At 33.8% G+C, this 26801-nt stretch overlaps 1 protein-coding gene across 6 annotated transcripts in view; it reads right to left on the bottom strand.

The window, feature by feature from the left end:
• The window catches only part of ERBIN (erbb2 interacting protein), a 125308-nt gene that overhangs the window by 17064 nt on the left and 81443 nt on the right, over window positions 1-26801 (bottom strand). For 4 of the 6 annotated variants that reach the window (XM_054578427.1, XM_054578429.1, XM_054578432.1 and 1 more), the window contains exons 11-20: window positions 26042-26114; window positions 25627-25756; window positions 25191-25306; window positions 23181-23250; window positions 17535-17634; window positions 11873-11994; window positions 10885-11058; window positions 9872-10063; window positions 4165-4279; window positions 1201-1384 (exon numbers count right to left, since the gene is read on the bottom strand). In XM_054578427.1, coding sequence (XP_054434402.1) covers window positions 1201-1384; window positions 4165-4279; window positions 9872-10063; window positions 10885-11058; window positions 11873-11994; window positions 17535-17634; window positions 23181-23250; window positions 25191-25306; window positions 25627-25756; window positions 26042-26114 — 1276 coding nt within the window. The remainder of the gene's footprint in view (window positions 1-1200; window positions 1385-4164; window positions 4280-9871; window positions 10064-10884; window positions 11059-11872; window positions 11995-17534; window positions 17635-23180; window positions 23251-25190; window positions 25307-25626; window positions 25757-26041; window positions 26115-26801) is intronic. The other 2 variants (XM_054578428.1, XM_054578430.1) reach the window with 1 other exon arrangement.

Here is a 26801-nt window from a genome sequence, read left to right as displayed (position 1 = left end):
AAAACATGATTTAGAAAATGCTAAACTACTACTTGCCAATATCATTAAAATTATATTATTTAACAAATTAATCATTATCTTAACATTTAAAAGGTTTTAAGAATATATTACCATACTGGGTCTTAACCTCAATTTCTGAGAACAGATATAATGATTAATCATAATTACAACTATGTAACAGCTAAACTAATTTTAAGGTACCAAAGTCATTGTCCATCTCCAAAAGTATAAATCAATACATATAAAATTTGACTTAAATATGCCACCTGGAACTTAAGAACAATTGAACTCTAAAAAAAATATTTAGCAATATCCATATAATAAGCTCTGGGTTCAGTAGCAACCCAAATCTTCCTATCAAGCAATCTAACCAAACAGATTAACATGAAGGTAAAATGGTAGTAGTCTTACTTTGATAACCAAACTCTTGAGAGCCCAAATAATAAATTTGTTTTAAACTCCAGCTAAATACCAACCTGGAGGAATTAAGTCTTGTTTCAGAGAGTGTGACCTACAAATTTAAGTCTAAAGCCAAAGACACGGAGCTCATGAAAATTTAATTTAAATACATTTGATTTAAATGTGAACACAGAGGGACAAAGGCTGTTATGCTTTTAAAAGATCTTTAAATCCTGCTGAAAGAGAGAACAGACTGGAATGAGGGGATGAGGACAGAGACACCCAGGAAGTTGAGTTCTTGCCCAAGGTGGCAGAGCAGTTAAGAAACATCACTGAGGACCAAGTCCCAGAGGATGATCAGTTTGCTGGAGGTCACAAGACTCCATGGCTGGGGAAGGGTACAGAGGAGACCTGCTTAACTGGAGCTGAACAGTGTTTGTCTGCATCACTCAAAAATAATTTCTCATTTCTAACCCTAAAAATACTCCTTTCAACTTGAATTACTCCAAATAGGCTGTTTATGTTGTAATAACTAGAACTACTGTAAAACTGTCCAACCTTTTAATGAAGAGAATTAGAATATATTTTAAATCTCTTCTTCCCCCCCTTAAAAGAATAATCTAAAATGGATGTGTATAAAAGCTAAATTAATAATAAAGTGGGTAAGAAACTATATATTGCCTGAATCACTTCTATAATATTAATCTGTGAAATCCTTTATGTTTTGGTCATATACATTTATTTGTATTTCTATCTCTATTTATTGTTCAAATAAAGTATTTTGTTAAGATAGTCACAAACCTGTTTTTGGAATTAATACCAATATGAGTTTGTTTCATTGGAGAGCAGAGTGAGGTATCTTGACTACTGTCAGTATTAAGAGAAACTGAATCAGACATCCGGGATGGAGAAGAACAGTTGCTGTTGTTCTGATTGCTATTGTGTGTAACTTCATCTGATAAAGAATCGGCGTCCTTTGTATCATCTGAAGCAAACAAACAAACAAAAAAACAAAAAAAAAACCCTCAAGCCATTAATAAAGTCACCAAGAATTTGTGTGAAATACTTCCCAGTAATGACAAATAGCATTTATATTGTCCTGGGTCAACATACAAGGGGAGACCCCCATCCCCCCAAAAGGAATTTATTTATAAAAAACTGTGTATTTATTCTTACATGTTTAAACTTCAGTCACCTTCAAAGTACTCTCCATTTGATGCAATACACGTATCAAGATGTTTTTTTCCACTGCTCAAAACAGTTTTGAACTCATTAATTTTGATGCTTTTTAATACTTTTGCCATTTTTTGTTTCACCTCTTCCACATCACAAAATATTTCCCTTTGAGGACTTTTTTTCATCCGGGGAAACAAAAACATTGCTTGGGGAGACAGACTGGGTGAATAAGGAGGGTGGGGCACGGGAGTCATACTGCTTTTGGTCAAAAACTGCTTGATACTCAGCACAGTATGCACAGATGCATTTGTAAATCACCCATCATGAAATGGACAAATGTGCTGAGTCTTCAAAAACAAATTCAATGAAGTCAAACACAGCCTCTCACAGCAATGCCAGCTGGTACACTGATACAGATGGATTCCTAGAACACTCACCTAGTGGGGGATGCCTAAACTACAAGGGGCCCACCCTCCAGAAGATAATCCCTCATATAAGGTAAAGAATTATATGAATAAGATGACAACCAGAGGCATCTATGAAAATTCAGCATCAATATACACAAATATTAAGTGAATTTAAAAATAGTAGTATCTTATTTTTTAAAAATTATAACCAATGTTAGGTTTACCCGGAATTTGATTTAGTTTGAACTACTGATAAGTTTATATTATGCAAGGTTTTCTAAGGCCATCAATTAGTTTTAGTAAATATGCTTTCCCATTCATTTACAATTTTAAAAAGTCAATAATGTAAAATATAGAGTTCAGTTTATAGCCTTAGTAAACTTATCTGGGGGAGAAATTGTATTGCACATGTACAGAATTGTTTTCATCTATTCTGACAACAAAAATGAGCAATGCAGTCAATCAAAAAACAAACACCAAACAAATCAAGGAATTTTCACAAGGTCAGCTCTTCACATTTATAAATCATTTCAAGAAAAATGTAAAAAAAATTATTTTTAGAGAGAGGGGAAGGGAGGAATAAAGAGAGGGACAGAAACATTGATGTGCGAGACATACAATGTTGCCTCTTGAGCGGCCCCAACTGGGGACCTGGTCCGCCACCCAGGCATGTGGCCTGGCTGGGAATCAAACCAGCAACCTTTCAGTTCACGGGCCAGTCCTCAATCCACTTAGCCACACCACCCAGAGCTGAAGAGTGAACTCTTAATATGTAAGATGTTTCGGTGTGTAACAAGAATATAAACAGAAATAGACAATATTCATATTGTCTATAGGCAGGTTATATGAAAAGTAGTTATCTTTAAAAGTGGTGGTAAAAAGATAATATCTTTACACTCTAAACAATATTTTTAACTAACTCAATTCTATCCAAATCATAGAAATAGTATGTATAGACACAGTCATAGGAGATCACATGAATCTGAATTAAGGATATTTTTGTTGTTCCAAATATTTCACTTCAAGTAGTCTGTTTTGAGTTTGCAGTTAAAAACAGCAGCACATGAGGCTCTCTAACTTCAACTTTAAGGTATTAGGGTCTCAGATTATAAATTTTTTAAATAACATTAAATTAGATGTCACTTAAATTCTTTCCAAGGTATATCCCTCTTCTTTCAACTTTGTATCATGGGACAAGTGTCATAATTATATTAACATAAAGTATTTAGTATATAGCAAGTAGCAACTAGTACATACTCAACAAGTATCACCACTATTATTATCATGAAATACAAGTTATTTGAGGACTACCCTTGACACCAAATTTCATTAATGCCATAAAGGTAAAGATTGGATAAATATTTGGTGGAGGTAATACAGAGATGTTTAGGGCATTAGTGGGGAGGAGTAAGTAAAGGATAAAATGAAGAGACTGATATCCTCCAAGTTCCCATTCATTTCTAAGAGTCTGAGATTTTATGAAAGAATGGCTGGGAAGAAGGATGGTTTAAAACAAGTTCTGGGATAGATAAAATACATTAACAACAAATGTCTATTGTACATGAGGTCCTGGGCTAGATCTGAGTACACTGAATAAACCAGTGCTTTTTATATTCACAAAATCCATTAGCCTCATTTTATGTAAAATTGTATATGTATACATGGATAAAATTAGGTAGCTCAAGGATCATATAGCAAATAAGTAGTAGAAATAGAATCACAAGCTAGGCCTGCCTGTGTAAAAAGTCCATGCCCTTGTAAGTAGACCTGCATAAGGGAGGAGAAAAGGTCTATGAAGATTTTCCTTTAAAAACGAGAGAGAGAAGAAAGAGACCTTTCAAAGAGGCATATATTGCCATGACCAGGGTGAGTTGGTGGGTTGAGTGTCATCCCGCAAAGCCAGAGGTCGCTGGTTCATTTCCGGTCAGGGCACATGCCTGGGTTGCAGACCAGGTCCCCTGATGGGGGCGTGTAAGAGACAACCAATTGATTTCTCTCCTCCTTTTTCCCCTCCCTTCCTCTCTCTCTAAAAATAAAGAAAACCTTTCAAAAAACATGTTTTAAAAAGTGTTGCTAAAAAGTGTTTTAAATTACTTAATGACATTTAAGGAAATTTATTCTAAAAAATTGTAAATTTTATTCAGCCCATGTCTAATCTTGGTGCTTCCCTTTAACAGCTGACCTTTCTTGTTATTACTCAGTGCTACCACTTTCGGCTGGTTAATGGAGGTTTCAATTAATGGTGGTCGCATCTCTGCCATTTTCATCTCTTCATCAGAAGAAAGTTCCTCAGATTCCTAATTTAAAGAGAAAAGAGTGAAAATATTTATGAAAACAGATTTTCATTTGTTTAAATGAATAAATATTAAGTCATAAGAACTTTAAAGAGAAAAGAACATGTATGAAACCTTTTTATAGTAACATGTAGTGATTAAAAGTAAATGATTTAAAAATTTTAAAGACATGACAATAAAACTATGGTAGTTATAAACAATATTCCAAGAGGCCTATGTGATAATTTTCTGGGGCAGGCCTTAATTTAAGTGTGTTAAGCATCACTATGTGCCAAGTACTATGGCAGGTGTCAGAGAAATAAAAATAAACAAAACACAATCGCTGTCATTGAAAGAACTCTGTTCCAACAAAAATCTCCTCTTAATTCCTAAGTTTATTGCTCTAGGGATCACTGGTTTCCAAGGAATCAGAAGGACTGAGGTGTTCTTTTGCTAACATGAATTAATGATATTTTTTGCCCAATTTAAGACAGAATTTTATATTATTCTCCATTATTTCTCTCTCTAATATTTGGCAATTGTCCTAAGTTATTTACCATGGAGAGCTTTTAAGTGGAAAGACCTATTAATGAAAATATTTTAATATTGTATATAGTATATGTCAAATTATTCCCAGTTAATGATGAAAATAAATGAAAGGCTTTAGAAAGTTATTCTGTTAAAAGTACTAAGACTTTCAGGTACTCATAAGTGCCATAATGAAGATACGGACTAGAGTCAGCAAACTTTCAGTGAAAAGGCCAGACAGTAAATAGTTTACACTTTGAGATTCATATACTTTGTTTCAACTTCTCAACTCTGCCACATGCACAACAGTAGTCACAGACTATATGTAAACAAATGACCACGGCTGTGTGCCAGTAAAGCTGAATTTCATCTAATTTTTCACATCATGAAATACTCTTCTTTTGAGGACTTCTAGCCAAGATGGAGGTGCAGGTAGATATACTTTGCTTCCTTGCACAACCAAAAGAAAGACAACAACAAATTTAAAAACAAACAAACAAACAAAAACAACCATAACTGCCAGAAAATCAAACTGTATGGAAGTCTAACAATCAAGGAGTTAAAGAAATATTCATCCAGACTGGAATGCCAAGGCAAAGAAATAAGGCCCAAATGAAGGAATACATCAAAACTCCAGAAAGAGAACTATGGGGCAAGGAGATAGCCAACCTATCAGATGCAGAGTTTAAAATACTGGTAATCAAGATGCTCACAGAAATGACTGAGTATGGACACAAAATAGAGGAAGAAATGAAGGCTATGCAAAGTGAAATAAAGAAAAATATTCAGGGAACCAACAGTGAAGGGAAGGAAAGGAAACCAGGACTCCAATTAACGATTTGGAACAGAAGGAAGGAGTAAACATTCAACCAGAACAGAATGAAGAAAGAGGAATTTAAAAAAAATGAGAGGCTTAGGAACCTCTGGGACAACTTTAAACATTCCAACATCTGAATCATAGGGATGCCAGAAGGAGAAGGGGAAGAGCAAGAAATTGAAAACTTATTTGAACAAATAATGAAAGAAAACTTCCCCAATCTGGTGAAGGAAATAAGATTTCTAGGAAGTCCAGGAAGCTCAGAGAGTCCCAAAGAAAATGGACCCAAGGAGGAACACACCAAGACACATCATAATTAAATTACCCAAGAATAAAGATAAGGAGAGAATCTTAAAAGCAGTAAGAGAAATGGAGACAGTTACCTACAAAGGAGTTCCCATAAGACTGTCAGCTGATTTCTCAAAAGACACCTTAAAGACAAGAAAGGGCTGGCGAGGAGTATTCAAAGTCATGAAAGACAGGGATCTATATCCAAGATTACTCTATTCAGCAAAGCTATCATTTAGACTGGAAGGGTGGATACAGTGCTTCCCAGATAAGGTAAAGTTAAAGGAGTTCATTATCACCAAGCTCTTATTAAAAGAAATATTAAAGGGACTTATCTAAGAAAAAGAAGGAGATCAAGAACAGTAAAATGATAACAAACTCACAAATATCAACAATGGAACCTAAGAAACACAAACAAAAGCAAACTGAGCAAACTAGAACAGGAACAGAGTTGCAGAATGGAGATCATATGAAAGGTAATCAGTGGGGAGGGCGCAGGAGGCAGAATGGGGGGAAAGGTACAGAAAATAAAAAGCATAAATGGTAGGTACAAAATAGACAGGGGCGGTTAAGAATAGTATAGGAAATGGAGAAGCCAAAGAACTTATATGCATGACCCATGGATATAAACTAAGGGGGTGGGGAATGCTGGTAGGAGGGGGGTGCAGAGCAGGGGGAGTAAAGGGGAGAAAAACATGGGACAACTGTTATAGCATAATCAATAAAATATACTTAAAAAGTTAAATAAATATTCTTCTTTTGATTTTTATTCAACCATTTAAGTTTAAAAGCTGTTCTTAGTTTGCAAGCTATACAAAAACAGGTGGGTAAAAGGCTGGATTTGGGCCATAGGTCATAGTTTTTTAATCCTGTTCAAGACTGTATATTGCGACAGAAAAGTTAGCTAATTAGTAGAACAGGCAAATAATGTAAATTCAGTTTAGTCTTGATGGGTAAGCTAAGAGAGGAATGACATTCTGAGTGGAGGAAGGATAGAAATAAGAAGAGGTATGGCAAGTTAGCTCCATGCAGCTGGAACTCAGGATAGGTGGTCGGAGAGACAGAAAAGGATAAAGATTATGCTCTGAATATGGACACAAGTATGTGTTGATCATGAGCGGAGACTGCTAAGCCAGGAATTCCCAACATCACACTATCTTTTAAACTAGTGACTCTGGTATTAAGAATGTATGGGAAAAGACTGCCAGAAAGGAATCTACCCATCACAACAGTCCTGAAGAAAAAAGACTGCCTCTGTCCCTAGGCAATGGCCGTGATGGCTGCCATAAAGAAAAAGAATTTCACAGAAATTTTGGGATTAACAGGACTTAATGACAGAATGAATGCGACAAGGAGGTGCAAATGGTCTGTTCTAATCTTTGATATCTGCAGCATTTAAACTGCTGACCAGACTTTCTCCTTCATGAAACTGTATTACACCTGGGCTTCTGGGAACCACAGTCTGCTAATCTCCCATCTTTCTCCTTTGCTCACATCACTTAATCTTCCTGCAGTTACCTCATATTTTTCCCTCTTTTCCCCTAGATTTTCTTCAATGATTATGTTTAATGTAGACAATGCTCCAATTTAAAATCTAGCTTTTATTTCTCATTTGAGCTGAAGATCCACATGTCCAGCTACCTACTGAACATGTCTACGCAATGGTCTTGTCACTTCTTCAAATTCCGTCTTCCAAAATCAAACTTGTCCTTCCAAGTCTATTTGTTCTCTTAATACCCCTGTTTCTGCTGATGGCATCATCACTGCATTCAGGCATGGTCACAGGACTATTCCCTCTTCTCCATTCCCTATAGGCAGGGGTATTCACACATCACATCTGTAATAGCCTTGCAACTAATTCCAGTGTGCATTTTCTACTATCATTACTCGAAAGCCCTCAAACTTGGAGAATTTAGTATCTGTTGCCAAATAATTCTAATACACAGCCCTATCACAAGTAACGCTCTGCTATAGAGTCTTTAGTGATTCCCTAAAGACTACAGAACATTAAGTCCAAACTTTTGAGCATGGCTTTCAAGTGCTTTGTAATCAGGAGCAAATCTACTCCACCAATTTTACTTCATACTACCAGCTCTAACATATTCAGTCAGATAAGACATGCTCTTTCTTCATTTTCCAAGCACCATTGTTTTGCTCTCATTATTCTATACTTCATTCAGTTCTATTTCTGCTAATTGAAATATTTCAAAATAAGGTTAAGTGCCTCCTTCATCTTAAAGCATCCTTGAATTTTTGTAGCCAGAAAATATCTTTTTCTAAGTTTTTGTAGTCCTTACTACTTGTATTAGCACTTTTCTTATATACTTCACACAGTCTAACCTTAATTATATTCTTATGTATTCATTTTTCCATTCTGCCACGATAGCTCCAAACAGTCCTTACACACAGAAATTACCCTGAGTAATAAGTCCACTGGGACAAACCTAATAACCTTTTCATAGACTGTTACATTAGGTTCAACATATGTAATAATACACTAAATGATGTGACCCATTTAATACGTTCAAAAGCGATGAGTTTTTCCCTGTAAAAAAGGCTAGCTCACAGGATAACTATGTAGATGATGTGCTTAAAACTCATTTAAGTTTTCAGGAATAAAGATGCTATTATAAATCCACAGTATCAGTATTTTTATAAACCAGTGATTTCCAATAGAACTTTCTATAATAATAGAAATGATTTGTGTGGTTTACCATGATAGCTACTAGCTGGACAGAAGTGGCAACCAAACATTTGAAATATGGCAAGTGTACATGGTTAGTTCAATTTTTAATTTTATTTATTTAATTTAACCTAAATTTAAATAGCCACTTGTAGCTAGTGGATCCCATAGTAGACGGTGCAGCTGTAAATCAAAAAACACTTCAGAACTCGACTCTTAAAAGTTACAAGCTAACCATTTTCCATTACCTCCAGCAGTGTATGAGGGGAATGAAAATGGCAGTTTCTCCGTTAAACATAAGCTATCATATGATTCAGCAATTCTTCTCCTAAGTGTATACCCGAGAGAAAAGAAAAAAAATGTATGTCCACACAAAAAAACCTTTACATACATATTTTCAGCAGTCTTATTCAATATAGCCAACACGTAGAAATAACACAAATGCCCATTATTCATCATTACAATGGAATACTGTTCAGACATAAAAAATGAACGAAGTATTGATTCATGCTACAATATGGATAATCTTGAAGACATTATGCTAAGTGAAAGAAAATCACAGAAGACCACACAGACTGTATGGTTTACATTGACATGAAATGCCAAGAACGGACAAGTCGATAGAGACAGATAAAGTAGATTAATATGTAAGGCTCAGGAAAATGGAGAGGATGTGGGGTGATGATTACAAAGTATGGGCTTTATTTTTGGGGTAATGAAAATGTTCTCAATGTGCTTGTGGAGAATGATGGTTGCACAACTTTTAGAACACTAAATAAAGGCCACAAAACTGTATCCTTTATTTAAATGGGAGAGCTGTCTCTGTGAGCTATACCCCTCAATAAAGCTGATTTTAAAAGAAAGCTACAGCTTTCATTAATCCACTAGAAGAAATTCTATTAAAAAAAAAAAGTATCAGCTATTCAAGGGAAAAAAATGCATCACAGCCAATGATAAATGCTTAGATAGCATTTATCTAAGCATTTAATAATAGAAGTATACCTATGGCAACCTTGTCATTGTTAAGTTACAGAAATAAAGGAATGGCTATTACGTATTTTACAGAACTAGAAATAGAATCACCGCAAGATAATTTACATTGTAAACACTTCAGTACAATGGGTACAAAAATTTGAGTTTGAAGTGGTAAATGATAGAGTAAAATGAAATTTCTCAATGGTAAATGTATTAGCATATTTTCTGCAACCAATAGCAAATTCTCTCCTATCTTCAGTTAGCAACATTAAAATATAAAATTCTTATCAGTTATGATCATCCCAAAATCATCATAAAGCCATACCTCAAAAACATCATCATGATTAACATGCTTCAAGTTCTCAGATGCTTTCATATTTGCAGTATTTGTAGTTACTGGAAGATTCCCAGGATTGATTTCAGCTTCAGGTTCATTGGTCTTCTGTACAGAGTTTCCTATCATATACTTTTCTCTTTCCTCAGCTTTGCTTCTTACTGGGGTAGTACTTTCTGAAGTCTAAGTAAAAGAGAAGAACAAGAATTCATATTCCTTATGCTTTATAACTGTTCTTGTATTAAATTTCACATGAAAATTTAAAAGTAATTTAACATCTTCCTATTCTGGATAAATCAAGGAAACTTCAAACATGGAAATCTGTAGCACTCAGATAAAATCCTCATTGTGGGGACATATAGTCCTCAAAGGTCCATGAGCAACATTAAACTTTCTAATTTACTTGAGGGTACATTTCATCCTAGAAGCTGCAAAACAGATGTTTATGACTGAGTCACTTAGCTCACCATGCTCAAATTCAAAATGGTTAGATTGGGTTTTTGCTCATTTTAAAATGTATAATAACTCTAGTGACATAAAATTTGTTTCTGTGATAGTGTGGAGAAAAAAGTCCATTAAAGGAACATATAATTTAGGAGTTTGTGTACGTTTCTGAAAGATCCCAAGGAAATGCCCACAATCTGTCATAGTAATTAAATTTACAATTAGTATTGGGTGGAGTGAATCAATGGGGGTGAAGTATTTCTATTACAACAAATTTTCTGACTTTCATTATCTCATTCTTTGTTCAGGCAATGATTTTTTAAAGGTTATGCTGACACTCCAATGCCCATCTTGATAGTCTGCAACCACAATGAAGTAGTAATAGTAGCAAGTACAGAGTTCACTGTTGTTACAGGTTTTATTTCAGTTAGCTGACAACACCACTCTAAATTTGGGAGTACATTTTAGTGTATACAAAAAGGATCACTATATTAGTTATTTAAAATTTTAAAGAACTTGAGGTAGGTTTTGGTGAATTCCTTTGAATTGAGTTTTCTAACCTTCACACCCACATCATTATTTACAACTTGCTGATCTTCGTGTGGTTTCAAATCTTTTCCGGAGTCTTCATTAGTCTCTTCATCTTTTAACCTATGTACAATGGTTTGAACGGTTTTGACCATATTCTTGAGCTCATCTGGGTATGGTGTTGGATATCTCTTTAAATTTCCCTCCTAGAGAAATAAAATAAGCAAAATTTAAAATATGGATAGATATTTCTAATGTTAACCTCAAACTTTAATGTATAACCCATCTTAATTACATTGGCTATCTGGCTCATAGGGGTAACTGAAAACAGATGACAGGCATCTATCTGAAAGCACTTAGACTCAATAAAAGTATGGTTTTATCAACAGTCAAAGATGTCACAGTTATAGATTTCACTGTTTTAAAATCTTTCTTAATAGGCATAAATATATTCACTTAAGAGATATATGGCATGGATATTGCCAACACTGTCACTTGGCTTTGAAACAGATTATGTTTTTCAGGTAGATATCTTTCCAGACACATATAAAATTCCTACATTTATATACAAGGCCTTAGGTGCAGGGAACTAAATACTTCAAAAACCTACCTGTCATTTTCTGGGATTCTGCTAGTTTATATGAGGGAAAAAGAATTACATCCTTAAGTAACTTAGAGATGGGTATTTCCTACTTCTGTCATGTGATACACATTCTCAATCCCATAAAGAGACAAAAGTTTCATAACAGAATTCTTTATCCCTAAAATACATACAAATAAATCCTTAAAAAAAGAAAATGGGAAAACAATAATCTTTTTTTCTCTTATATATTTATATACACTATGAAACCTGGATTTTAATCACATAATTTTATATTGTTCTCAAATTATTTCACATGATACATAATCAATAAAACTTCAGGTTCCTTGAGAGCAAGGAATTAAACCATACATTTCTTTGTATGCCCCCAAACAGCACAGTATGGGTATACAGTACCCAATAAATAGCAGCAGACTCACCCTGGGCGGTGCTTCCCTTTCATCCTTGTCTTCATCACATTCAAATGCCACTTGAGCCCGCTGCTTCCTCTGTTCTTCCCACAATGAAGGATTAAAACTTTCATTATCTGATATGAACATAACTAGAAAAAAAACAAAAACAAAACCCACCATATATTACTGTAATAATGAAGAACTATTATTCACTTATAATTTTCTTTTATGAGATGTTTATTAAAGAAAGTCAAACTGGTCAATGCCAGCAGCTATAAATCTACACGTCACAACTAGGCTGTGATTTTACCATTTCTTTACAATATCAATCACTTCTTTTCTTCCCTAAAGTTAATTTGCCTTGTTTTGTTACTAGAAGGTTCCTAAAGAGAATCTAATAATTAAAACACTATAAATATGTGATTTCCAGAAGTTTCTTAAAGAGCAACATGGTAAAATATAAATTATTTCATCCAAGTGTTTGTATTTAGAGATAATCTAATTCCAATATGTTCATTATGTATTGTGCGGAAGGTAAGACAAAAAGTTTAAGATATTTTGATAAAAAGACAGCAAGAGTGAGATACATTGCATCATGGCATGTAATTACATCTTTGCATTAAACATTATATGTAATATAGCTTTACTAAGTAAATAAGGTGCTTATATTTTCTATAACAAAATTAAGGGAAATTAAAAATTTCATATAAACATTTACACATCCTGTTATCTGACTGATTAAAGGTAAAGATTTAACAACTGTACCAGTTTCTTTGCTTATTAGGCAGTTAAAAACATTAAAGCTTTTAGAAGCACCTATAGTAAGCTAATAGAAAAACTGAAATTCCTGGGATACCCAAATGTGGTTAGTTTGAATATTTACGCAAAAATAGCATAATTATTATTTATTTTTAGTCTTATTTTATTTTGGGCTTCTTACTCTTCTTTACTCTCATACCCAAACTAAGAATGCCATGAAACCAAATACTAACAATGGTTAATGGAGTTTCTGGATTCAGCTTTTTGTTTTCATTACCCAGTTCAAGAATTTCTTCTTTAATTGCTTTGTGTAGTTGCTTAATAGTCAGTGAAGGATTGGTTTTGTTTGCGGAATGTGGTTCAAATTGCTAGGAATCCCTATTGACATACTGTTTGGTATACTTGGAAAGGCAAGCAGAGCCAAGCAGCTTCCAACAAAGCTGACTTCCAGAATTCAGAAGATTCTCCTCCTATCTTACGCAGTAATTTCAATCACCAGCTTAGGCCAGGTATCTCTAAGAGCTTTACATTACATCAAAACTATTTTATACTACAATTACTTCAGAACTCGAAGATAAGGAACTTTTACCTTGTCTTTCATTCTTGTCCATTTCTGGTCCCCTACACTTTCTACCCTTTGATATAAATCTCCCATCTCTTGAGATTTAGGGCATCGGGCAATAACATTACTTTCTCTACATTTTAGACATCACTAGTTCTGACCACCCTGGCTATATTCATTGAGGACTCTAGTATCATCTAGTTCTTCTCTCCACTGAAAAACTGCCAATATTCTGAATGATGACAATGTGTGATGACTGCATCTCAACACTATGTAGTTCTTAATGTCCTCAATTCCAATGTCCATCTGTACTTCACCCATGTGATAGACAACCATGGTATATTTAAGACTTTAGCTTCTATAAAACTTTTCCTCCTCTTGACCATTACACTTATCCTTCCAAATCACTCACTTCCTTATTATTGCTGGTAAACTTCAAGTTCCTTAACCTCATTTCTTTTTCTTCCTGTGAAAACCACTCAAGGTTTTACTTCCTTTTTCTTTTCCTTAAGTCATACCTATCCAACAAAACTCTTAATGTGGTACTTCAGTCACCCACCTTCTTTGCTGTGCACTTCTGAATTCTACCAGTGATAAATGACATAACCTTATTGTTTAGAACCACTACACATTTCTGGTATTCCCTCTTCTTCGCTCCCTCTTCAAATCACAAGCATGTCTCTCTCAAATGCCCTTCCTCCAATCTATAGGGCAAATTTCTCTTTGAGTTCTCTGAGAAGAGAAATGAAATAAAAACCCTCAGACTGATACCCACCCCTCAACATCCTGTTTTCCCCATCTACAAATTTATTGTGATATAAATGTATACTTCTCCTTCTTCCTGTTTAAGACTGGTTCCTCTAACTAGGCCCAAGATATCAAGTCTTCTCTTTCAAAATTATATGTCACTATTCTCCTCTAGATCATAGGTTTCTTGAAAGCAAGGATTTTTATCTTTAAATACTCAGATCTAACACACTGCCTGGCACAAAGGTGGTCAATAAAAACAGAATGAATTAAATGTGAACCAACTGTCTACTTCTCTTAAAGGGTTACACAACTCCAACACAAAAATACATTTCTGACTTACCTATTGCCCACATGCACTGTGATAAAGGAAAAAACTTTTCTTATAATCCAAAAGAAATGTACCTGCCTGACCACGCAATATGTTATGGTGCTGTCCTTACAACACCCACTGTGAAGTATTTTAAGAAACACATGAACTCTAAGAGGACTCCGAATATTATAAATCTATCTCAGACTTTTCCATTGAAGACTCTTCCGCTCTAGAACAGATCTCCAAAATAAAAAATTAGAAGTGACGATATCTTATTTACTATTTGTATTTTTCCTATCAGAAATAAATTGCTTACTTGAACTTTATCTTTTAAGAAGAAATAGTAAGAAAAGAGAGGTGAATTTGATCATGGAAATGGAAAACAGTAAGAAGAGACATCAAGGCATGAGTACATGAGTATGCCCATGATTAATAGAGCAAAGAGACAGGATTAGCAAACTTTTCCTTTAAGTGGCCAGATAATAAATATATTAAGTTTTATGAACCAAGAGACAAAATCGAGGATGTCAAAGTTCCATAAGATTTTTGACAAATTTAGAATATACCAATAACTGGGTAACACGTTCCTGCTAATAAGGCTGAAATTCTTACTGTTGGAGTAACATTTTGCTTAACTGGAGTTCAATATTAGTGTTCACTAGCATCAAAGTAATGCAAAAAATCACCTGTTAAAACTATTCTTACCTTGTGAGCTACATAAAAACAGGCATCAGGCCAGATTTGGCCCATTCGGCCATAATCTGTAAACCACATTTATTGGAACAAAAAGTATTTTGAGGGAGGATATTTATCCCTGGAGGAGAAAAACCTCACAACTGTGAACTTAATAATTTAGTTCATTACCTAAACAAAACTATATATATTTTTACTTTATTTATTTAAGTATATACATGTTTCTGAGTAGTTTTAGTCATTGTTTCAATCATGCTTGGTTATTTTAGTGCAAGTAAAAATGAATGGAAACAAGTCTAAAGTCTCTATATGACAATAACAAATGCAGATATACTAAGTACTAACAACATTAACATAATAAAAACATCAAAGATTAAACATGTTCTTCAGAGACTGGTTGATGACAAGGAAAACAATACTTTTGTTTGAGAAACTTCTTTGGAATAGTATCTATATTGATTGCTTTTTAGTATTTTTCAGTTTTTATTCTTTTTCTGAAACAATAAAAGTAAAATAAAGAATAAGAATGAATTTTCCAAGTTTGCTTTTTCCACCTTTTAACAGGGCACAGAAAACTATTGAGTCTGACCCACTTCCTGTTTTTGTAGTCTATGATCTAAGAATGGTTTTAAAATTTTTAAATGGCTGGGGGAGAAAACCAAACAAAAATATTTCATGACACAAAAATTACACAAAATCTAAATCTGTCCATAAATAAAATTTTATTAGCACACAACAGTGCTCATTCGTTTACAAACTGTGATTGCTTTCACACTAACATGGCAGTATCAAGTAGCTGCAACAGAAACCTTATGGTCTACAAGGCTTAAGGTATTTATTAAACAGCCCTTTAATCACAGTTAAGGGGACTAAATGGTAATGGAGAAAAAAATACAATAAAGATTAAATTTAAAAAGATGGGCCTTCGCTAGTTTGCCAACACATGCAGTTAAGACATTAAAGTCTCTGCTCTGTACTATGAATTCACACCTTCTCTTTCCTCACAAATATTGTAAGTATTAGCATTCGATCTTCCCACATAAAACTACTGTTTGAATATACTACGTAGTTGATAGTGATACTATTTACGGGATGCTCACTATTTCCTATTATCCATAAATCACCTTCAGAAGAAAAGTGGAAAATTGAGACATGCGTCCTAGCAACTAAGGCAAACAAACACACAACCTATTGGTATATACAACCATTTATTACAATTCCCCACACTGCACAAAAGCAGGGACATAAGTCAGAACTTATGTCTTATGTCAGAACTGAGTACTTGCATAAAACAAAACATTGACCATCTACAATTAAATGTATTATATTTTGTTATAGATATGTATTTCCAAATTATATTGCTAAATATGGATTGGGGGCAGGTTTAAAAACATGGAAGACAAATCTTGCTTATAAACTTTTTCTCTAAGCCTTTAATTACAGACCTTCCAGTGAATGAAGCTATTTACATCTGACATCTCACAAGTCTTAACAGCTAATTTAATTCAAAAGCTAAACAGTTCTGCTTCACCAAAATAAATCTTATCAAATATACCCATGAAATAATAACTTAAAGCATATCTTTTAGTCTTTCTTGCAAAGAACAAGAAATAATCAGCAGAGAAGTAATAAGTTTCCTGATTATCACTAGTTATGGAACAGAAGTAAAATGATTTTAGTTTTTAATCTATTAAGTATTTCAAAGCTGTGTGCTAAACCTGCTAAAGTATGTAAGAATAATAATAGGTGATTTGATTTTGTCACAGTGCTAAGCACTTTATAACCACTGTTTCTCATTTTTTACAAAAACCCTGCAAAACAGGTGCTATTGTCATTATTTCAAGATAAGAAAACTGAAGCTCAAGAGTTTATTTAACTTGCCTATGGTATATTTAAAAAATTAAAATTAATGCTTAATTTAGATGTGTTCTTCAGTGTCTGTATGGATTAAGAATTAATTTAGTATTAACTTGGGGCCATAAAGATTTTCACTAGTTTCAGAAAAATATAGAAAATTATAATTTAAGTGTCACATATAATATACATAACACAAACACACATTACAACATATATCATAAACAATTTGTTCCTCAGTTTAAAAGGCTTTAACACCATATTGTTGAAAAAACATTTGTTGCCAAGAGTAAAAGGTATATTCCTCTTTCTTGGCAAAATGTAATTAAGAACTTAGAAGTAACATTTAAATTTAGAATCTACAGATTATCTTTACCTGGTATATAGATCCAGGGGTAGTATTAATTCTATGACCAACAACAGAAGTGGAAGAAATAGTTCCTAATTTAACATTCCCAATCACATAACATGTAATGCACATTCCCAACATTTGGCTAAATGTAATTTAGAATAGATCCATATTTGATGTCTGCTATTTAATTTCAAGTAATCATTTAAGGGAGTATATTACATGCATATACCTCTAAATTCCACTATCTATAACCCTGAGAGACTGCCTTATTACCCCATTTTCAGAGAATTTTATTGACCAATTCTCCAAATTCCCTTCAAATGGTAAAACTCTTTGAGACTTAAAATTCACTTCATACCTATGCTGTGATTTATTAGTATTAAAAGAAAAGAGATTCTTAAATTCCTACCATCCTCAGTCCTTGGCTGCTGAGGGAACATGTAGTTAGTAAGCACCATTTTCTGGGTCTCTGAATCAGTCTCTTTTTGAAGAGGTATCAAGGGTTTGGACTAGGGAAAGAAAAGAAATATTTAATTTTCAATAATCCTGAAGCAAATACACATCCAGCAATTCCTCTGAATAAGTACTCACCATTTTTTATATTAAGTATCAATGTTATAAAAACAAATTTAAATATACATAATAAAACTTCAAGCATTGATTTAAAACCCATAAAAATCTAAAAAATAAAATTTCATTTTTACTATAAAGAAAACTCATACTGTATTGCAATTATCACTGATCACCAATAAAGTTTTTAAAGATCTCATATACGAAGTATATCCACAGCCCAATAATTACTTATCATAGTGATTTAATAAAGCTGTAAAATAAGCCTTTCCGTTTAATGTGTTTTCCCCCTCTACTTTTCACTTTTGAGAAGATGCTTTCCAGAAGTGATATAGAAGGTTTAGTCTAGTTATCTGCAGGTTTCTCTAAATGAGAAGAGGGTCCTTAAAACAAACAATAAGTTGTAACCTGCTTTTCTCTTCTCTCCTGGGTCTCTTCTCTATTAATGACACAAAAAGTTACTCAGTGGTAGAATTGAAAGCCCATTATATTGGACCTCATTTTTTCTTATTTTGTTCCCCTAACTGGTTATCAAGTGTTTTTAATTTACTTAACACTAATGCTTGTGCTAGTCCACTGATCTAACATGCCCACAATCCAAGCCTTGGCCGACTCCAGACTACCCACTCCTCATGGCCCCTGCCATACTGTCAATTAATTTTTATTTACTCTTGTGAAAACCTTGCAGTTAGCCATAACACTAATCCCATTAAACATTTCCTCTGTACCTCCTGTTTGCTCCACAGTAAACAAACCAACTGCCCTGTATCTCAAATGTCTTTTTCACTGAAAACTTTCCTTGACCTCTTCAGACAATGGGAATGGTAGATCTACTACTTCTCAGAAGACAGGGCTTCCCTGAAGCCTTCTCAAATACAGGTTGCTTATTCTCCAAAAACTCACAAACCCTAAGTCAGAGGTGCCTCAGGGCTTACAAATGCGGTTAGATCATTACTCTTCTCTCCTCAAGTATAAACACCTGTTCTTTTGAGGCACATAAACCCTGCCCTTTCCTAATATCCAGTGACCTCCAGTAGTATTCCTTTATTCCTGATTCTTTTATGCCAATTTTTCCACAGTCATGGGTAATTCAACAGATAAAAAATGTAGATGAAAACCTATACTTTCAGTCCAGTAAATAAATACTTCCCAGAGGAAAGTATAGTGAAAGAAACTAAAGCACAATCTGGAGCACCATGAGGGCACTAACATATAAGGCACTGTCAGAAGAAAAACTCCCGAAAAGGAAACTGAGGAGTGGCCAGGCCAAAGGACTACCAGCAGAAGATACAAAGACTCCACAGCTCTCACTTCACTGCTCCTACGCGACCTCTGCCTCACCAACACTGCCACCACTGAACATTCAACTCTATCACCATACCATCATTCTTTCCTACGTCTGCTTCTCTTTTTGTACCTCACCATATTTCATCATAACCATTTTCCTGCCAATTAACAAGATTTACTTGCTACACTGTCCTTCTCTTGCACTTGGTTTGCCAAAGCTGCAACTCAGAATCATTACAATTATGTGCTTCTTCTGTATCATACAACTGAGCAAATTGGTGTAACTACAAGATTATGATAACCAACTTCAACATGGATCTCAAAGTTGCCTGAAAATCCTTCTACATCTCCTAAATTGTATTCTAAAAAAATTTTTAAAGATAAAAATAGGATTCAAGAACTGCTAAAGAGTTTAGAAATGGCTACATTCCAAGAGCTTTCATCAGATACATTATTATCACTTGTTCTCACAATCTACAGACCCAAGCCTCCTCAAGAAGATAAGATTCCTGCCAGAGCTTAAGAGTCTACCAGCTTCCACTTCACTTAGCAAACCCCTCTCATACCCTTAATCTTATTCTCCACACAGCCTCTCTCCAAAAACCTTTAGACATGCTAATATTAAAGGGGCCCTTCTTACCCTATCCCAAGCTACTGATTACTTTGTTTCACTCCTTTTCTTTCTCATGCAACCCTCTTAAAAGTCTAATCAACAATCATATGGCTCCATTCCCTCATTTGTTTATTTCTCAAACTGTTTCAATCTGGTTTTTGATATATATCTCTAAATTTTCATTACTTATAACTAATTAGCTATTACTTACCAAAATATAATGTCCACTTTTCAGACTTCATTTGAACTGAGTTCTCAACAGCATTTATCCTGCTACACACAGCTCCTTTTAAGTCAGTCACTTCCCCCTTAACTTGAAACCACCATCACATAGTTTTCCTTCTACCTCTATGACCACTCTTTCTGAGACTGTTAATCCACCCAGCACGATAATGGTAGTATTCCCCAGGATTCATCCATCCCTAACATTAAAAGAATACTTTTAAATAATCCATTTAGAGAAAATAGTAAAAGTCATGAAACTGCGCTCCAGAAAAAGTGATTTCAGATGATGGGATAAATCTTATATATCTTCTTGTGCCACAAATCTTTTGAATGAAGAAATTTTACACATTAAAAGGAATAGATTTATTATGGTACTGGAAAAAAGGAAATTATGCCTTCAGGAACAATTTTGAAAAATGTATGAAAGTTAAAAACTAAAAGAATGAAGAAACCAAGAACATGGAAGCCACAGCCCAAAACAAAGTGGCAGGGGTGGGGAGGCTCTCGGCCAACGGAATTGTTCTATACACGCCTACCTTGAGGTCAAAGGTACTTTAAACCCAGCATACCTAACTAGAAATTAACACCTTCCCATAAAAATATTTTTTTTCCCTCTGTGGTTCCCTATTTTGGTTATGGTATCAATATCTACCTAGTCCACATATATGAACTCTTCAAATGTACTGATGTGACTTTTTAAGTTAAACCTTAAATATACTGGCTCTTCCCTGGTGCTGTTATAATTATTTTCAGCCAGCACTTTCTGTGGCCTTGAGTATGAATGACAATGCCCTCCAATTGGTCTACCCTGCCTTCATGCTCAGCCTCATCCCCTGCTAAATCCACCTTCCATAGAGCAGTCCTAAATCACTTTCTAAAACATTATTCATAGCATTTGCCTGCTCATGTTATACTGGTTCCCCATCTTCTATAGGACCACTTCTTCCTCTTAAACTAAAGATATATATGTACTCATCAATAACTACACTGATCAATATATGCACTGATCAGTAACTATAATGACCAAATGCCCAGTCTTCCTGAGATTTTTACATTTTACACATTTTTCTGATATAACTATCATAAAGCTTCCTTTCATTATCAAAAGTGTCCTAGCCTAGTAGGGACAATAAATGACATAGCACTTCAATCACAGTAATTTTCAACTGAGCCTGGATATGGCTTCAGAATCCTTAAAACAATCTTTCAGAAGCCACTCATTAATTTGAGTTGACATGCAAGAAAAAAAATCTATTTACCATCCTTGAAATATAATGAAAGTTCCTTTGCATGGCATATCAAACCCTCTGTGACCTCAGTCCCTGTCTCCATCTTTGGCCTCATTTGCCATTCTTCCATCTAACAGGCTATGCTCTAGTCCTAATGAACCATTTGCAGAGTTACTGAATATACTAGCCTGATTCACCAGTAAGTGCTTAGGCTCATGACATTTCTTCTAACCAGAACACTGTTCCCTTTTCTTTGTTTAAATCCTGTAACTCTTTTAAGAAGTAATTAGACATCTCCAAGTTACGCTCCCTTTCTTTGATCCTGAAGCCTAGTCCTACCTAGTCATTTACAACATTGTATTAAAATGACCTTCTTCATACTCTGTTTGGCACTTCTTAGTTGGCCTGGCACAAAGCAGTTGTTCAATAAATGGCTTTTGAATGTGAATGACAAAATGAATGAGGGAATAAATAATCAATTGTTCTGTTCAAATCTTCAGAGAGACTCATAAAAAGTACATTACTGCATGTATTGCTTATAAGTATACTCCCTACATGGTCAGTGAAATATTCAGGAGCAATTAATTTCTATAAATTATAAACCAGTGTAACATACCTCTGCCCTACACTTTGTTCTTTTACAGTGAAATGTCTGCTTTATACTGTATGGGAGGTTTTGTAGCTATGTTAGATATGTTTTACTATTTATTACTAGTTTACTATTTTTCAATGAGAGGAAAACACAAAACCCCCATTACCACAATTTTTGCATTAAAATAATGGGGAGCAAGAAGAGACCATTGTAAATATGAAGAAACTGTATTAGATACTAGATAACTGCACAAAAATGAGCCATCTGGCATAATTTACTGGCACTGGTTTATTCACTAACAGTCTCAGAGTCCTCAAGATTGGGAGCCATGTCTCATTCATGCCGTAATAATTGGCACGCACCTGGGCCCAGAAAATGTTTTGTAAATCCAGCTGCAAAATGCCAAGTCAATTTCAAATCCAGTTAAGAGAGACCGGATAGATAAGAGTTCCATACATATGAATTGACATACTTAATAGATATAGTAATCACTTATGTTCAAGCTCTAATGAAAGCAAAGGTATTGTCATTTAATATTTCATTCCCTAATTTACAGACCAAGTAAATACTTCAGTTCAATTCATAAGTAAGGATTAACACCAACTTAAGACTTTTAGGATATTAATAAGAGTTAGGTGGAAAGGGGCTCTCAGTTAAGAAGTCTGGAGAATCCTGAAAACAAACAAGTGGGTTTCTTTACTGTAGTACACAACAGGGTTGTTAGTATAATCCAAAAGAGAGACATAATATAGTCCCCAAAGTGAATGTGACCATGGAACTTATAAATACCTCATGAAACTAGTTTATCCAAACATTTAGAAAATACAGCTTTAGATAAATTATTATAAAGCATTGCTTGAAAGTAAATACTAAGCATTAATTTATGAGAAATATTAGCAAATTGTATATTCAACCCTGCTATTCTTCTAATACCTTTCAAGATTTATGTTTATTTGTAGCCCTGAAACATTACATAGATACTTGCTTGCCTCCGTCTCCCAAGAGAATGTAAACTTAGTAAGGATGTAAAAGGAGTCTATTTGCTTCACCAACATATCTCCAGCTCCCAGAGCAGTTCATGGCCGACTATACGCTTTCAATAAATGTTTGTCAAACAAAGATAAGCCTAAGGTATAACTCTTAATTCCTGAGCAACACTTCCTTAAGGTGTGTGAAAGTGCTTAATTAGAAGTGTAATTTAAATTAATTATCAAATTTCTACAGATATATACCATAAAGAATCACTATAAAAATTAAACAGCTAGGGAGTATTGTGTCTGACTTCCTAATCTGTCTTTTTTAAAAATAAATTTAGGAGACATTAGACAAGTTCAACAGGATTTACTTTTTATAAATCTACACATATTTCACAAAAATTATATGTCGATATTTTCTAAGATTTTCCTTATACAGAATACATTTTTCACCAGTACATGTGTTCACCAGTATAGCTGTTCTTAAATGAGTCTATGTAAATTTGAATGTGTAACTGTATAGCACAATTGGAACTTCAGTAATTTACAGAATTGGAATGCTCACCTGATTATCTGAGAGCCACATCGCAGTCAATTGCTGTAGCTTTGTAAAGCTAAAGGGCAAATTCTTTAATCTGTTGGAAAATATATAAACAAAAATTATACTTTAAAATGAGAAATGTTAAAATGAGACTAAATCTAATGGTCTTCTAAACAATGTTATGTTATTGCATATGGAAGTAAGAAAAATAGTTAATTCAGAAAAAAGAGCCAATATAGGTCTTTGAATAGGATATAAGACAAAATATTATCTAGTTTTGTAAGAATTAAGTTTTTAATATATAATTCTTCAAGTGAACAAATTTGGACAGGAGAAAAACGAGTAATCCAGTAACCTCAAAAAATTATTGGATAAGAAAAAATATTAACTATCCCTACCTTAATGAAAAGACATAGATACATTAAGCAAAGTCTCATAAAATTGCTTTGGGTATTTTATTTGGATTTAGAGAGAACAAACTGTTATCAGAAGCACTCTCAGTGACAGTTTGTTATAAAAACTGTATTGGTCTGTATTTCATTGTGAGCCAGCACTTTCATACTCAGGAAGACTATTTTAACATTATAATGAGTAAAAACAAAGTTATATAAATATTTATTAGGATGATAAATGAGAACAGAATCCTATTTAAAATAAAATGTCTACTTAAACATTCTGTTTATGCTTATCTACTCTTTTATACCCATCTTCCATGGCAATTTGCTGAAACCCAGGGCTCTAGTTTTAGGGTACAATGTATAGGCCAAAACAAGGATTTAATTTTTTTTTTTTAGAACAGAGGGCAGTGGTTCTTATAGAAAATGGAGCAGTCAGAACATACTATTTAATCAGGAAACTGGGTTTTCATTAAAACTCTACCTTATAAGCTATGAGAGTCACCTTAAATCTGAGTCTTAATTTTCTCCTCTATAAAATAGGAATACCTGTTATACTATTTCACAGGATTGTTTTGAATACTTTGTAAGATCCTATGAAGGCAAAATGTAAAAATGCTCTAGAAACACTCTTTTATTAATACACTAGTTCCCCCCCCCGCCTTATACACAGAGGATAAGTTCCAAACTCCCCGCCCCCTTGCCTGAAGCCAAGGATAGTACTGAACTCCATATATATTTGCCCCTAATATATATATATATATAGGTGTATATATATATACCATTTAGGGCAGTGGTATATATATATATATATATACCACTGCCCTAAAAACAAAGCACTTTACAGCTTCTTTTTGGGATATCTGAATTGGCAGCATCACTATCCTTGTGCTTGGAGCCATTATTAAATACAATAAGGATTATGTGAACACAGCACTGTGATATGGTGTATGCTAATCTGATAAAAAGAGGGCTAAGTGACAAACAGGGCAGGTGGATATGCTGGACAAACGAATGATTCATGCCCACAGTGAGACGACATGAGATTTCATCATGCTACTCAGAACAGCATACAATTTAAAACTTATAAGTTGTTTATTTTTTGAATTTTTCCACTGACTATTTCGGACCACAATTGACCACAGGTAACTGAAACTATATAAAGTGAAATCACAGATCAGGACGACTACTGTGTTCTATCTTTACTTCAGGAAAAAAATATGGACAATCTGTTCTTACCTTAAGGATCTATCTTCTACACCTTGGTTATGCTGTCCAAGCTATATCATGGGTGTCTAATCACACCTTTGCTCAGAAAAATACAAAGCAGATTACATTAAAAGCTGCTTTGTTCAACAGCAGTATTAAGGTGAAGAAGATTTGATTTTAGGAATAAAAAAGGTTGCTATAGAGTAGAGAATAAAGGTAGCATAGCTAAATTCAACACAAAACAAACTGTGACAACCACAGTATGTTAATTAACATAATGTAAAAATAGATCGTTATTTCAGTTAAAAATTCTATTTAAAAAATAAAAATATATGAGAAGAATATGCATTGGATTTTCTAACACATGAAATTTTAATTTTATCCAATTGATGTCTTCTATAAACCAACTAATGAATACATTATTACAAACCTATTGTCACTTAAATTAATAACTTTTAATTTTTGCATATCACCCATTTCTTCTGGAAGTATCTCAAGTTTATTGGAATGGAGAAACAGCACAGTTATATTTTTCCAGCTGCCAATCTGAAAAAAAAAACCCATACAATTGGGGAATTAGATATTTGGCCTACTACTTAACAGATATAAGTAAAATATTTTCAAAAGTTACAAAAAATACTCTTCTCACTTCTAAAAGAAAATTGTATTTTCCCTTTTCAATTATTAATTTTCATGTAGGAAATAAAGTGTCTAGGTATCTCTTATAAATCAATATAGCAAGTTATTCTTCAGAAAATAACTTAGTTACGTAATTATTTCTCACAGAAAATAAAAACACACTAGGTAGCTATAATAATTACAAAATTGAAAAAATAAAAATTCAAGAGAAATGAAAAACACAGCACCTCGGGGGGCAACTGCTGTAAGTAATTATGATCTGCAGCGAAGGTCCTCATATTAGTCAGCTGCCCAACAGAGGCAGGCAAAGCTTCTACTTCATTGAAGCTACAATCCAGTTCTTCTATTGATACTAACCTTTAAGAAAGAAAATGCACATTTAAAAGAAACATTTCTTACATATAATCCAACATTTAAGAACACAGGAACATTTGAACTTGACTTTAACAAAACTAACAAAACTCTATCTCCACTAAGATAAACTCCACCAATAAAAAATTGGCCTATCTTTATTAAAAATGCACTCAGCCTGTAATCAACTGTTTATTTAAATGTTTATGACATCTCCTTTGGATGGTATTTACGCAATTATCTGAAAATATATATGGTATGCTGAAGTGAAAGAATTTACAAAAATCTTACCCTCCTATAGAGTCTGGTAGATACATTAACTGATTTTCATCTATTTTAAGAGTTGTTACATTCTTCAATGAACCTATTGAGAGAAGAAATAATATACAGTTTTCCAGCATGAAGTAGAAGTCAGTCAACCAAAGTCAATGTGAGCACAAATTGTATTTGACATTAATCATAAAGAACTTTCCTAATCAACCTGAAGACACCACACGACCTCATCACTCTCCTAGTCCCTTACCCTGTATTTTCAATTTTCACCTACATTATCACCTCTTAACATATATATTTAACTGTTTAACCCCCACTAAAGTGTAAGCGTCATAACTGAGTAGAGAATTTTTATCTGCTTTGTTCACTGTTATAGTCCTCCTCTTTAAAACAATGTCATGGCACAGTGAAAACATGTAATACAAACTTGCAGTATTAATGGGTTAAAGAAATGGTAGTATGAAGGTGGTTTTGATAGGTGTGTAACAAACTATTCTATGTATACTAAATAATAAAACAATAAAATGGAGCTTAAGTTAAAAGTAAGCATGCTGAATGAATTTTAGCAGAATTTGGAAAATGTAAACTGAGCTAAAACAACTATGTAGTTCAGTTGAAAAATATGCAAAAGTATTTTCTTGGTTTTTATATCTAAACATCACTAAGATGCCAAGATGTAACTTTTTGGTTCTTTAATCAAAACAATTCCATTCCCTTGATGCACCATCAGACAAGCATCTAGACAAATCAATACATACTCTCACAGAATTCACCAAAC

This window comes from Pteronotus mesoamericanus, unplaced genomic scaffold (assembly GCF_021234165.1).
Source record: "Pteronotus mesoamericanus isolate MK-2021 breed Mesoamerican mustached bat unplaced genomic scaffold, CSHL_Meso_final contig_50, whole genome shotgun sequence".
Taxonomy (NCBI): domain Eukaryota; kingdom Metazoa; phylum Chordata; class Mammalia; order Chiroptera; family Mormoopidae; genus Pteronotus; species Pteronotus mesoamericanus.
The sequence above is the reverse complement of the archived record's forward strand: the minus strand, read 5'-3'. Positions and strand labels throughout refer to the sequence as shown.